General features: G+C 43.0%; 1 protein-coding gene across 5 annotated transcripts in view; it reads right to left on the reverse strand.

The window, feature by feature from the left end:
• Positions 1 to 5,936: 5,936 nt before the first annotated feature.
• Positions 5,937 to 13,458, reverse strand: part of mtmr3 (myotubularin related protein 3) — a 30,549-nt gene continuing 23,027 nt past the window's right edge. For 2 of the 5 annotated variants that reach the window (XM_079567014.1, XM_079567012.1), the window contains 8 exons: positions 13,008 to 13,193; positions 11,580 to 11,750; positions 10,825 to 10,970; positions 9,295 to 10,615; positions 9,105 to 9,215; positions 8,930 to 9,018; positions 8,725 to 8,751; positions 5,937 to 6,914 (listed from right to left, as the gene is read on the reverse strand). In XM_079567014.1, the coding sequence (XP_079423140.1) occupies positions 6,743 to 6,914; positions 8,725 to 8,751; positions 8,930 to 9,018; positions 9,105 to 9,215; positions 9,295 to 10,615; positions 10,825 to 10,970; positions 11,580 to 11,750; positions 13,008 to 13,193 (2,223 nt within the window). In that variant the 3' untranslated portion in view covers positions 5,937 to 6,742. The remainder of the gene's footprint in view (positions 6,915 to 8,724; positions 8,752 to 8,929; positions 9,019 to 9,104; positions 9,216 to 9,294; positions 10,616 to 10,824; positions 10,971 to 11,579; positions 11,751 to 13,007; positions 13,194 to 13,458) is intronic. The other 3 variants (XM_079567015.1, XM_079567013.1, XM_079567016.1) reach the window with 3 other exon arrangements.

Raw genomic sequence — 13,458 nt, forward strand, 5'->3', positions numbered from 1 at the left:
ATATGTAGGAGTTGTCCCGTAGTTCAGCCCTTTTTCCTAATTCCATTACCGCCACCAGACTGCGGCGCGTGGAGGGGGTGCTGCAGGGGGGTACACGTGCCAAGTGTGTTAGTCACATTTCTAAAGCATGACTAGACCAGCGATTTGATACTGGTGCTACCTTCGCTTTATGCTCACAGTGGGCTGAATAAGTAGTTTGTGTCCATTTAGCGCGTAAAGTACGGAAAATGCAGGGTGATGTTTGTGGACAAGCGAGCGAGGAGGAGATGAGAATGAAATGGCAAAGAGGAGGGACACTTGCCTGTGTTGCTGCTCGTGCGCTCAATAGTCTGGAATTTACGGTATATAAATGCCGTGAAAACACAAAACACACCTTGCCATACGTTAGTATTGTGCCTCTCTTCCCTATACATTTGTATGGGGATAGAACGTTTAAATCAGGTCTGGGATTCGATGCCGAGCAAAATGTGTGCATTTGTAGGAACAGGCTCAGAGAGCTAAAGGCATTTCTGTGATTTCTATGTCCTCCCCATCCTGATTGGTCCTGACAGGACGGTTCACAGGAAAGCTCGTCTCATTGGTCAAAGTGATGGCAAAGGGAACTCTGATTAGTGTTTGAGATCAGCAAAGGGACAGACTTTAGGAAAAATATTATAGAACATTACCTGCGTTAGGTTAGAGTGCAGGCTCAGGTGCTTAGACACAAACCATTACATTTGAGAAACATTTAAACTTACAGATGATCACTTTAATCGTTTTTTCAAAGATTGCTTTATGATCATCAGTGCTTGGACTAACATAACATGGTGGAAAATACTACATTTTGATATTAAATACAAATACAGGATGAAAATGTTTTTTTTTTTTATATATACTTTAAAAAACTCTAAACTGAAACAGATGAGAACAAATGTAGTTCCAGTGTTCTTTTCATTTCAAGTTATGTTTTCGTAAATAGTAACAAGTTCAAAGACTGTTCAATAGTGTTCCCATTTCCCGTCTCGTGAGGCGCTTGCAGGAACCCTGTGGCACTTCTCGTCTAGCCATAACTTTGTAAAAAAAAAAAGCAATGTTTTAAGCAATGTTTCTGCTCCAAGTGTTCCTTGTGTTGTTTGGGCAAACCTAAGACTCGCCGCAGACCTGCCTCCAGGGGCCGGACGTCCCTCTGTCTGCCGCTGCTGATGGTGCAGTGTCCCGTTCGTGTGCAGTGAAATGACTGTGTCTCGTTCTCGTGGGGGGGTCAGTGTTCCTCCCCCTCTGTGGGCCGTCCCATCGGTGAGCATGACTAACTTAGAGCAGCACATTTTCAGTCGATCTTCTTTACTCTTGGTTGTTTTGTTGTGTTACACTTGGATTTGCATTAACAATTACTAAGCATTGATGTTGAGTAATTTAAAGATATCCTTGATTTTTAGACATGTATCTCAGTACATGCATTAAACACTATTAAAATGACCCAGTCTTTGTGTGTGTGTGTGTGTGTGTGTGTGTGTGTGCTGCTTCACACTAGTGACGGTGCTACAGCGAGGGGGTTCTACTCAGGAGGTTTCCTTGGCTTTATCACAAAAACAAAAGTCTCTGAGACAAAGGACAAAGGACTCCAAAGGACTTTCCATACTATTATGACAAAAGACGAGCAATATTTAGTCGTTTAAGTAGTTTACTGCCTTTATACAGGGCTCGGGTTAACATTATATCACATTGAAATAAATTACAATAGTTTCCATGACATTACCATGGTAAAGCACTTATGGACACTACTATATTTCCACCTGTTTACCGTGCTATTGTTGTAAAGTCGTAGAAGGCACTTAAGGGGGCTGGACGCAAGTTGGCCATTTTATACTCACTACTGCCACCTCAGGCCATATGTGTAACTGCACCTTCTATATTAAGCTCATGCATGACGGCAATTCGGACCCGAAGTAACAACTTTTTGAGTGACAGTGCAGGGTTTTAGAGGCAGTTGTGGTGAACAGGTCTGGGCTCATTCTACACATTAGGACATGGCTGGAACATGTAGGGGGAGGGAAATACATAATTTTAACATTTTTAAACTCCCTATAGTCCCTTTAAGATGAGAAACTTGACTAATGGTTTTGTCATTATGTAAAGCAGTGATTCTCAACTGGTGGGTCACAGGACTTTCCCACAAAACATTTTTCTTAGAATTAAAAAAGTATTGAATCACTTGCCTGAGTCTTAAAATGACTTATCGGGTCGTTGTCGTAATAATAATTTCAGTTTTTTGTGTGTGGCTTCTTTAAGACCACGCACTGCAGCTGAATAGGGAAAACTAATTTAGAAATATGAATTGGAAACTTTTGCTGTAGTTTACCGACATGAATATGATGAAAATTGCATGTTTTCTTGCGTTTTATGTTTTCATAAAAAAGTAAGACCTTTTCTGCTTGAAAATTTGTAATTTTATGTTCAGCAGCAAAACGTGAATAATGGATCGAGCCAGGTTTAAATGTATGTTTTTTTTTCCAGAAGGGATTTTATCTTCTTTAGTTTGAAAAAGAGATGCTTGATGAAAAAGAGGGGCTATCCTTGAAATAACTTTTAAAAATAAGCAGTTTTTAGAGAAAAAAAAAAGTTTTTTGAAACTCAATAAATCAGGTTAGGGATTAGATATTTAAAATCCCTCTAAAAAACCTTTATAATATTGCAAAGTCCAAGACTGGAAAGTTTGAAGTCTGTAGGAGCTACTTAGTCACACCAAAGTGAGAAAAATGACCCTTGAAATTACATTTCCCCAAATAAATCTATAAAAACATTGAAACAGTGCAATAAGTAAACATGTTATTGTGAAGCTTGCTGTTGTTGTTGTTTTTCCATTTCCAGGTGAATGTTAATATGCCAAAAGACCAAATTGGCCCAAAATGTGCTTTTGCCTGGGGTTCGAGAGTTTTGTCAGGGGGGAAAAAACACAAAGTTACACGTGTGCAAGTTCATCTATTTTATTTCTCCTTTAAATCTACAACAATGTAATGCTCTTTAAAAGTAAATCCATCAAAACAAAATATTCAGACCGAACAAGGAGCACTTACAGGAAGTCGCTATGTACAGCTACACGCTCCTCGGCAGAGAAGGTGGAAAGTGCTTATCTCAAACTGAACGAACAACAAAAGATGGCAGAGATTTTGGAGGGAAAAAGTTTAACCCAATAAAAGCGCGAGGGATCCCTTTGAGAGAGATAGAAAGAAAGAGACCCGTAACGAAAACATCTTGGCACCAGTCTCCAAAAAAAAAACAGAAAAAAAAAACAGACACACACCACGCGCGCCGCTCAAAATGCTCCAGAAATATAGCACTTGATACAAAGAGCACGTGACACTGGGCCAATGGTGAAGATTTCATTTAAAAAAAACCTACATGATTTTGGAGGAAAATAGAGTAAGAATGGTTATGTTTGTGGTCTTTCGGTTAAACAACAGCGCCCTCTGCTGGATCAATACTTAAACAGCACCAAACGCATTTGAAACATGAGATGAATCAGTGGCAGTGTCTTTCCTCGTGCAAAACGAACGTTCACATTAATGGATTTCTGACAGGAAAAGTTTGCGAGCGTGAAAATGGGAAACGGGAGGATAGAAATACTGAGTGTGGATTCAAATTCGGTGAAGGGTTGGAAATTTACAAATGGGAGAGGTTTAATGTTTGGACAGTTTACGCTTGGCTTTGGTTTCAGTGGCTTCGCTCTTCTTCAAGTGTTAAACAAGTGACAACAAATAAGTTCATGATCATAATAATTTGTGAACGGAAAAGACTGAGCAGTGTCAAATCCGGAGAAAGAAACGTGTCAAGAATGGTTTGCAAAATTGTCCATAATTGGAATAATGATTGTGTTGCAGAGTTTAAAGGCAAAGACTGGGAGCAGAGTAAAGAAAATGGAGGGTATTGCAGATGATGTCCGAGTATGGCAACAGAAGTTAAACGAGTGATATAGTTTATCCAGTAGGAGCGATTAAAGTCTAACAGTGTGAAATGTTAACGTGATATGCAATTTCTAATAATTGGTGAAAGAAATTGCCTCTGATAAGGCTTTAAGTGCATTAATATTAATAATTCAAATATTGAGGTAAATGACATTTTCAATTAGATCTTTAAATTATAGTAATTATGTCACTTTAGAAAAACATCATCTAAATAGATTCAGGAAGATTTTTAGTTTTCAAGATGAAAGTGTTTATTGCCATGTTCGTGTAAGTTCCCAGTCGTCCAGGAAATCTCCATTGCAGTACAGGTTTCCAAAGTTGTCAGCGGGACTGGGATGTTTGAGAAGAGGCAAAACGAAATCACTTAGTTTTACGCTAAACTGATCTGACCTGGGAATCGAGCAGTTTTTGTTGCTAGTTTGAGTATTTGCATTTGGATGTAAAGTAAGCAAGTCATCATTTATTTACATTTTTTGTGTGAATTTCTCTAATGTAATAAAAAAAAAAGTGTCTCTTTGTATTTCATGTTCATTGTGGGATATTTTAAGATTAAGTGCTTTTCGAACAGAGCCTATGGTTTAGCGTTACTTTTACATTTGCCTTGGTTTTTCTTTGATGCACATTTTCTAACCATCTGCATCTTACTGTGTGTTAAAGAGCTCCGACTGTGAGGAGAGACTCATTAAAGTCACATCTTTTTATCTTGAGAAGGAAAAGAATTGCTAGATGCCCAATTGGTTCTTGAATGCAAAACGTCCCAGTCCAGCAGACGACTTTTAAAACCCCCAATATATGTTTATTGCTGGTCATTTCCGATGGGTTGGACAGAGGTAGAGTTCGGAGTGCATCTGAAGGGACTTCATGCTGTAAATGCTTGTGTTTTGTATCTCTGTCAGTGCATAGCTTCACCCGCTTTCCCTCAATAAACTGGACTGAACTTTAGCGTCACGGGGCGCTGTCATCTCGACTTCTAAGCATTATTTTCCTCCTCGTGGTAAACACTGATTATCTTGTGGCAATGAATTGTCTGGATTTTTTTTTTCTTCTCGTTTCAAAACAGCAAATTCAAGAACAAAAAAACTTCAATAAATAAACTGGTCAAAGTGAGGATCGCGTTTCGAAGGGACAAACCACTGCAGCATCAAAACAGGAAACACCCTGTTTCTCTATTTAAAAAAAAAAAAAAAGAAACAGGTCGCAAAATATATATAGTCTCTTCTGCAATAACAACATAAGAAAACAGAAATAAAAAAAAAAAAAAGAGAAAAAACGTTTTTGGTGACTAATTTAGTGAGCCACTATTCAAGGAATTCTATACATTTTCTTAAACGCTATATAGGTATCTGAATATATTATTTATTCGTTTATTTTACAAAAAAAGTGAGAGCTAGGGCTGTGCGAGGAGGTCGATGAACAGCGTCGGGGCAGAGGCGCTGGAAGTGAAGCTTTTTTGTTTTTGTACTTTTTGGGAAACATTGACAGACTTTTGCGGAAAAAATACGCCACGAGAAAAGCCCTTTCAGCAGCCGCCGCCCTGCTCCACGTTTCAGCCAATCAAAACGCATATCACAGATGACGTCACTTTCAGCCGATCAGAGGTAAGAAGACGCCCTGAAAAGTGTCAGCAATTCATAATTTGAACGCAAAATATGAAGAAAAACTATAAATATTCAAGCTTAAGTTCTCAATGTTTTTTGTAGCATTTGTGATTTTGGTAACACTTTATAATAACTACAGCTTATTCAGCCTTAATAAATGAGGAGTTAACACTTAATTCATCATTAACAATTCATTAGATAAGTGTGATTAACAACTACTGATTAACTACTGAATAAGTGAAGAATCATTCATTATGAGTTAGGCATTAACTGTAGTAAAGTAGTTCGTCACACTTAACTAATGAATTGTTCATGACGAATTCAGTGTTAATTCAACATATATTAAGGCTAAATAAGGTGTACTTATTATAAAGTGTTACTGTGATTTTTAATATTTTTTTTATTTTTATTAATGTGGCTGAATAGTACGCAAATTCCAAAGAAAAAGGTGTTAAACAGCAATTTCCTGATGGGCTGAAACGTGAGCAAGTTGTCCAGCCCCAGTGCCTGCTGGGTAAATTCAAAGGGTGTAACATTTGAATGATGGGCGTAAAGGGAAAGGGGGTCAAACAAAACAAATATCGACTTCTAATCCAAGTTCATGATTCAGTTCACCCAAATGCTCAAGTGCTTTATTCCATTCAATCTAAAATTTCCCCACTTAATTTGTTTTTTAGATTTAGATGCACAATGTTCTGTCCAACATTTGGTCAGAAGAAATGTCAAGTCAAAGCAAAAATAAGTGCTTTGAAAAAAAGAAAGGCAAAATTATTAGTAAAACCTAGATATAACTTTTTAAACCACCATCACCAGACAATGATGCAGGTTTTCACCACTTAAGTTTTTCCGGTTTATTTGAGTGCTATATTTGATCTTAAAGTGCTGATTCAACAACTGTGCGTTTCTCATTTGGGTGAACTGACACAACAGGCTTCTTCTTCCTTCGTGTGAATCCTCGCTGCCGATTGGTCGATTGTGATTTTTCAATTTTAACAATAAAAGATGAAATGTCGTACACAGCAGCACAATGTTTTCGACCTCCTCCCGCTCCAAGGCACCGTCCAGCGCTCCGTAATAAGCCTCTATTTACACATTCAAGTTTTATCTTCGCAGCACACACGTTTTTTTTTTTTTCTTTTTAGTTTTTTTTTAAAGTTTGTGGGACATTCGGGTTTCTCGGGGGGGTCGAGGGGGGGAGTCCTTTTAGTTGGAGCTGGCCGCGATGGGCTTGTCCAGGTCGAGTTCTCGCGGCGCGGGGCCGAGTTGCAGGTTGCTGAAGCAGGTTTTACAAACGCGCGTGGGTTCGAACAGCTGCTGGCTTGGCACCGGGATCTTCTGGTCACAGCAGCTGGCGCAAAACACGTTACCACAGTTCCTGCAAGACACAAGGGAGGCGTCAGTCAAGGCACACTCAAAACATTCGATTACTACACGGTCCGATTTTTGGGGATGCTTAGTGATTGTTCAGAATCTAGATTAGAGAAGCACAAATACCACTTTTGAAAAATCCTTCTAAGAATCAAATGGTAGCCTTGACTTTTGGATCACTGCATTGAAAATTGAAGGTACAAACCAATCAAATCTCTACTAATTGGGAGCTCTACTCGAACAAGTTGATTTGATTTTGAATTCCTAAGCAATATTTACATTAAAAATACAATTTTTACAGCTTCACAAACAAACTAGATTTGGTTGAAATGAAAATGGAAAATTGGAAACTGTTCCTGCCTCACTCTCACTCCATGCTTTAGCCACAAAGTGAACAAGAACTTCAGCCCAAAAACACATGTTATTGCCACACAGGATCCTCATGCTGTCGCTTAAAAGGCCATGCTCTGTGTGATTTTGTGCAGCCAAGAAAAACCCACGACAACGATCTGTGAGGGCCATGCTGCTGCTGCTGCTGCTGCTGCTGCTGTGACGGGGGACAGGGGGCGCTGTGGGGCTGCATGCGTCTGGGACAGTCCTGGGATTAACAAAATCCAACGCAATCTTGGACTAATCTTCAAAACTGTGACTGTAAACTTGAATTTGAGCCATACGTTTCAATCACCAAAGCACTGAGTTAGAGTGGAACGCCGGGTTCAGACTGAACGCAAAGTGGGTTCAGCCCATATTTAGGGCGTTCTTTTTTTTTGGCAGACTGTCACTTCTTCCTGTTCATTTCTTTACTCGACAAACTTCAAAAAGGTATCACATCGAGTGCAGAGGCGAGTGCGTTCAAATAACAGGGGTTCCGCAGGGCATTATAATGAATTATGGCCTTAAAGGTGCATTATGCAACTTTTTATGTGGGGGAAAAAAAAAAGTTTATATTATTATTATTTTTCCTAAGAGACAGAACCCACTCAGTGACATTGCTCAACTATTTTTATTGCATACCAACTACTGTATTGGCAAAAATACAAAAACTAGGGTCTAAAACAAATTAAACTGCAGTTTTGACTTAAGTTTTACACAAGCTTTTGCTCAAAAGTCTCCCGTTATGCCCGATTTGGTTTTGAATATCAACATTTCCCGTCAGTCCTCCGTTTGATTGAATGATTACAAAGCATACAAAATGAGATATGCCAAGATTTTTTTAAAGAATGTTATTTAGATAGTAAAATGCCATTAAAAAGCATTAAATTTGACTTGCTGCCACCTGTAGAAACCCTGAATAACATACAGAGAAATACAGTAGTATGTAAAAAGGCAGCTCAAACTCCTGCCCCTATAAATATGCTGATCCAAATGCAGCAGCAGTTTTTCTCTTCCAGGATAAAACCCTTGTTAGTGAGCTTACAAAACAAACAAAAAACCTGTGGTCGCATGGCTCGGTTTTGCAGCGTTGTTTACATCGGCTAAGGTAGCGAGAGTTTCTTCGGTTTGTTTCATTTTCTCAGCTTTTATCACAGACCACAACGTCCAACTACAACGTCCAAAATGTCTGCAGCCCCGCACGGCCTGCACACCAGCATTGTTAATACCAGGAGGCTTCGAGATGAGCGGTACATTTTAAATACACGACTAAGTTCCTCGACTAATGAACGGTAACGGAGCGCATGATCACATCCTGTTCGAACCCAAAACACAATCCACACTGAGACCGCACAGAGACGTGAATCAAAGCATCGAGGCGTAGGGTTTGGGACGACAGAGGCACATTGGGTTAGACAGGGTTCGGCACAGGAGCAGAATCTCACCAGACCTCCTGGACTCGCCCCCTGTCACTGTGGAGGAGAGGGGCAGACACTGGGTCACCGCTAACGCTACACAAACGGCGGAGTACCGCACAGTAAAGACAGAGGGACAATTCCCCTGGATATGGACATGTTTGGGTTTATAATAATCATATCAATCATAATAAAAAGTAAGTGTGATTCCAGACAGCTTTAGTGATGTCTTTACCTGCAGTGGTGTTTCCTGGTGGCGAGCCAGAACCTGTTCTCACAACCGTAACACTGCGCCGCTAAATGGTCCGGGTACCATCGGGTCACCTGCAAACGGCCAGGACACATTAGGGAAATGTGAAGAGAACTGAAGAGATAGATCTGATGTGTCTTTACTCAGACAGGGGACGCACTTCAGTGTCCTGTCTGTCCACCTGCTCCCAGCTGGCCTCAGAGAAGAGCTCCGTGCTGCAGCGGGACAGACAGTTCGGGTCCAGGTTGAACTCAGAGTCCGTCATGGAGGTCTGCCCCAAACACAGCATCAGCACGTGCACATCCTGTCTGTGTGCATACACTAACCAAGTACAACAGAGAAGCTCTTACCAGCTCGTCGCCCAGCTCCCCGTTGGTCCGGTACGGGCCCATGTGTTGTTGGTTCTCCAGTCGGGACCACAGCTCCTGAACCTGTTTCTTCAGCGTCTCCACCTCGAGCTGGTGTCCTGCCTCAATCTGCCGGAGGCGCTGCTGGATGACGTCTGTGTGCAGTGTGAGTCCATCGTCATCCAGGTGGCTGCGGGACGGCTGCTCGGGGCTCCCAGCCGCCCGTCCTGCCGCCATGTGGCAGCAGCGGTGAGGCACGCCCCGCGCCAGGAGGGTCAGGGAGCTGCAGCTGGCCACTGACACCTGTCGGCTTAGGGGGGCGCGCTCCCCGTTCCCTTTGGCCCAGTGGGGTGCTGCACACACCTCTGTGTCTGTGCTCTCCCTGCGTAACTCTCCATTACAGATCCCGTCCCGGGGGTCACTGCTCACACACTGAAAGGCACTGACAGAGGGGCGCTTTGCCCCCCCGTTTAAAGTCCTGAAGCCGTGCTCCACCTCTGGCCCCTGTTCCCGTCTGGAGCAGGACACTCTAGTGGGACAGACTGGCTCCAATCGACCGTTGGCCTCCTCTGTCAGAGTCTCTGTAGAGCTCTCCATCAGAGAGGCCCTCTTGTCCTGCTCCACAACACTCTCTGTGTCAAAGCTGGGACTGTGCTCCTCCTCGGAAGTCCCATTGCTGAAGCCATTCAGTACAGTCTTATGGGGCTCCTCTTGAGCCCCTGACGCTGCCTCAGACTCCCGCTCGACCCGCTCCACCACCATCTTCACCAAGTCTCGAGCCACCAGTGCCACCTCAGGGTCTGTCCCGGGACAGCTCTCCTCGTCCTCCTCTCCAGACGAGAGGCCATTCTGGGGCGGGTGTCCGTTAGTGACCACCTCCTTTGTTCCGGTCCCATTGACCTCCGGCTGGGCCTCCTCAGGTGTCCCTGATGTCACTTCCTGTTCTCGGGGTTGACTGACCGCGGCCTCTGACCCGGCCTCCTCTTTAGTGGCCTCCTGCAGAATGTTCTCCATCTGCCCCTCGCTCACCGCCACAGACAGCTCCGCCTGCTCATCCTCTTTGTCCTGGGACAGTCCTGGTTCAGGATGGGGCTGAGGGCTGTCGTCCCGTTCAGAGTCTGGGTACGGCCCCACTCCGTTTGGCAGGACTTCCTGCTCTGGTCCCGCCCCTCCCTCAGGGCCCACAGCCATGAGCTCCAGGGAGCGCCTATGGTCCTGCCACTTGTCGTTCAGACTGGGGTCACTCGAGCGCCTGTTGGGGGGCATCGGGCTGCCCATCTCACATGCACTCGGGAGGTTGTCAAACGAGCGGGTCTTTGTGCGCCTGGTGAGAGGACGGGGAAACGACACAAAAGAGACATTAGATAATCAGGCAAAATAACAAAACGACAGACAAATGTTTAGTCAACTGCAAATCATACGACTGCTATATTAAACAGAGAAAACAAAGCACAAAAGACACGCTGACTCCAAAAATCTATCAGAGCTGACACTTCAAAAACTCCAGGAAAAAAAGAGGCTCTGGGGTCTCACCTGCCCAGCGGCGTCTCTTCCTGGTTGGACCCTGGTACGGGATACGGGGCGCAGGACTCGTCCGAGGGGGTGGTGGGGGAGGAGCTGGGCAGGTACACGGCCGTCCACAGCATCAGGTTTCGGACGTGACACACCGGGTGGAGCACCTGGGAGAGAGGAGATGAAAACAGAGGGCTTTCAACAAGCTACAAAAATATGTCAATGTTCAACAGCTATTCACTTCAAATTCCATAGCAGTAAACCACAGCAACGGACCAAAACATAAACATTGTGGTACGATATGAAACAACATTGCCAAATAATTAGTTGTTTTCAAGTTTCCACCATTTCCGTTCTGTTATTAAATTTAAATAGTGCCCAAGGGTTCACAAAACAAAAGCATTGGTAAGAAAGAGCAGAAACACATTGTCCCACATAAATAATGCATTGCTTTGACAGAGGATTGAGAGCAGATGAAGCCCACGCCCCACAGAGGAACTCCAACACAATAACGGAGCCACCGCAGATGTGTCGGTGGTGAAAGGGCAACAAATCAAGTCGAGGCAGTGATTAGCGAGAGGTTTGCAGAGACACTATGAAGCGTGTCTCTCCAGGGACCGTGTTTCTCCACTGATCGAGGGATAAAGTTTTGGAAAGCTGAGAAGATATGTGTGGCTCAATTGAAAGATCTTTATCTGCAAATTAAAGTGCACAAGACCAAACTCTCTAACACTTTTGTCCGTATATTTTGAGCGTATCCCGTGATTGGAACGTACGGTTTCGGAGTGCGAGGAGTAGAGCATGTTTCGGAGCGTGCGATTGGCCGGACGCAGCAGGGACCAGACGGAGCAGGTTCTCTCCTGGACGTGCCGATCCTCGCGCTCTTTGCCGCTGTTGCACAGGAAGGTCCCGAATAGACAGGAGTACGAGTGCTGCACCAGTTTGACCTGCGACCCATAAAAAAAAAAGAACACACAACATGTAGAGGCCTGAAGACACACCCGCAGCATATGGAGAAGTATAATTCCCCTCATCAGTGCGGTTTAATAAGGGCTTAGATCGGAAACTGTACACAGTTTCCGATCTAAGAGTAACTATGGTTTCTTTACACTATCATTTGGAGCTTGTTTTTTCCATAGGCTTTGAGTCTGTTTCAATGTTTGTGAGACTCGACTCGAGATTTCACGAAAACAAACTTGTAAGAGCCTCCAGTTGGATAATTGCTACATGTTGTTCAGCAACATTGTGCACTTGAATACTGACTGACCAGATTGCTTCCAACTACAACAGTGCCAAGACTCGAAAGTGTATCTTTGCAAATTTTACAGACTATCACTTTAAATATTGGTAAAGTGAGGAGAGATAATAGTCTGGTTCACCATGCAATTTTGCTGGATTTTTGTGGAGTGTATCAAAACTATACATTTTTGAAAACTTTATTAAATAAGCAATCAGAAAAACAATGTTTCCATTTGCTCTGATATGTAAAAAATAAAATAAAAAAAAAAGTGCGATAATAACATTTCTATGGGGAGTAAAAAGTGTAGTTTGTGAAATTTGAAAGGTGAACGATTAAATTCCTCCACTCTTTAACCAGAAATCCCTTCTTAGTTTGCAAAATGAGGAGAGCAGGAACAGAATTTTCCAGAAGCAAACGATCCAGCTTCTCCCCCTCCTTCCTGATTGGACCTGACAGGCCGGTTCACAGGGAAAGCTCGTCTCATTGGTCAACACGGGACACTAGACTTTTTTACTCGTTGGATTAATGACCAACAGAACCGTTTTAGTAATTTTAAAGCCGTCTTTGAACATGACTTTGAAGTAAGGCCTCAAGATTCAAGTCAACTGAAATTTCAGGGAGAACGATTGAGATTTTGCAGGACGTGGAACTACAAGCAATTACTGTATGTCATCTCCATGGATTCTAAATAGAAAAGTCACAAACCCTGTAATTTTATACTTTATAAACAGATGCATGTGCCTCTTGGCTTCTTGTACTCGTTCAGTTTATATTTTGGTGCACTATCAAATGTAAAAAGTCCAAGATAAGTATCTAGTAACTATCCGGTCTAGATTTATTTATAAAGATGTTGCAACACGACTTTGTCATTATGTCCGTTCTTTAAATTGGCAAACTGAAGCTCCACACGTCTTTTGACCTAAACGATCCTTTTGTACATTTCCATGTAAGTGGGGGTACAGACCAGGAACGCCTCGTTGAACTCAAAGGAGCAGGGGAACTGCCTCTGGAGCTGGTGCACACAGTCTAGCCACTGCAGAAACACCGGACAGCGCTCGTTCAGGTCCTCAGAGTTCTCCCCGTGACCACAGCGATCTGCGAACTTATGCCCAAAGTCCAGCCACTCCGTCTCCACCAGGACCTGGAAACCCTAGAAACAACAAAACAACATTAACACAAACGTTAAGTGATTTTAAATGGTACTTCTCTTACTATTACTCCTGCTAATTTGTACTAAAAGAGTTGGTCGATATCATCGTCGATATCATCGTCCATCGTGATGGACGATATCATCGTCCATCGTGATGGATGGGCAACATCACGATGGAGAGCCACCATCGTGATGCCACGCCCCCTCCTGTCAGAAATACGCACTGGTCTTCTGTAGGCCTTGCAAACCTACAAACTTTGCACGG

This window comes from Gobius niger (assembly GCF_951799975.1).
Source record: "Gobius niger genome assembly, chromosome: 1".
In the NCBI taxonomy this organism is placed as follows: domain Eukaryota; kingdom Metazoa; phylum Chordata; class Actinopteri; order Gobiiformes; family Gobiidae; genus Gobius; species Gobius niger.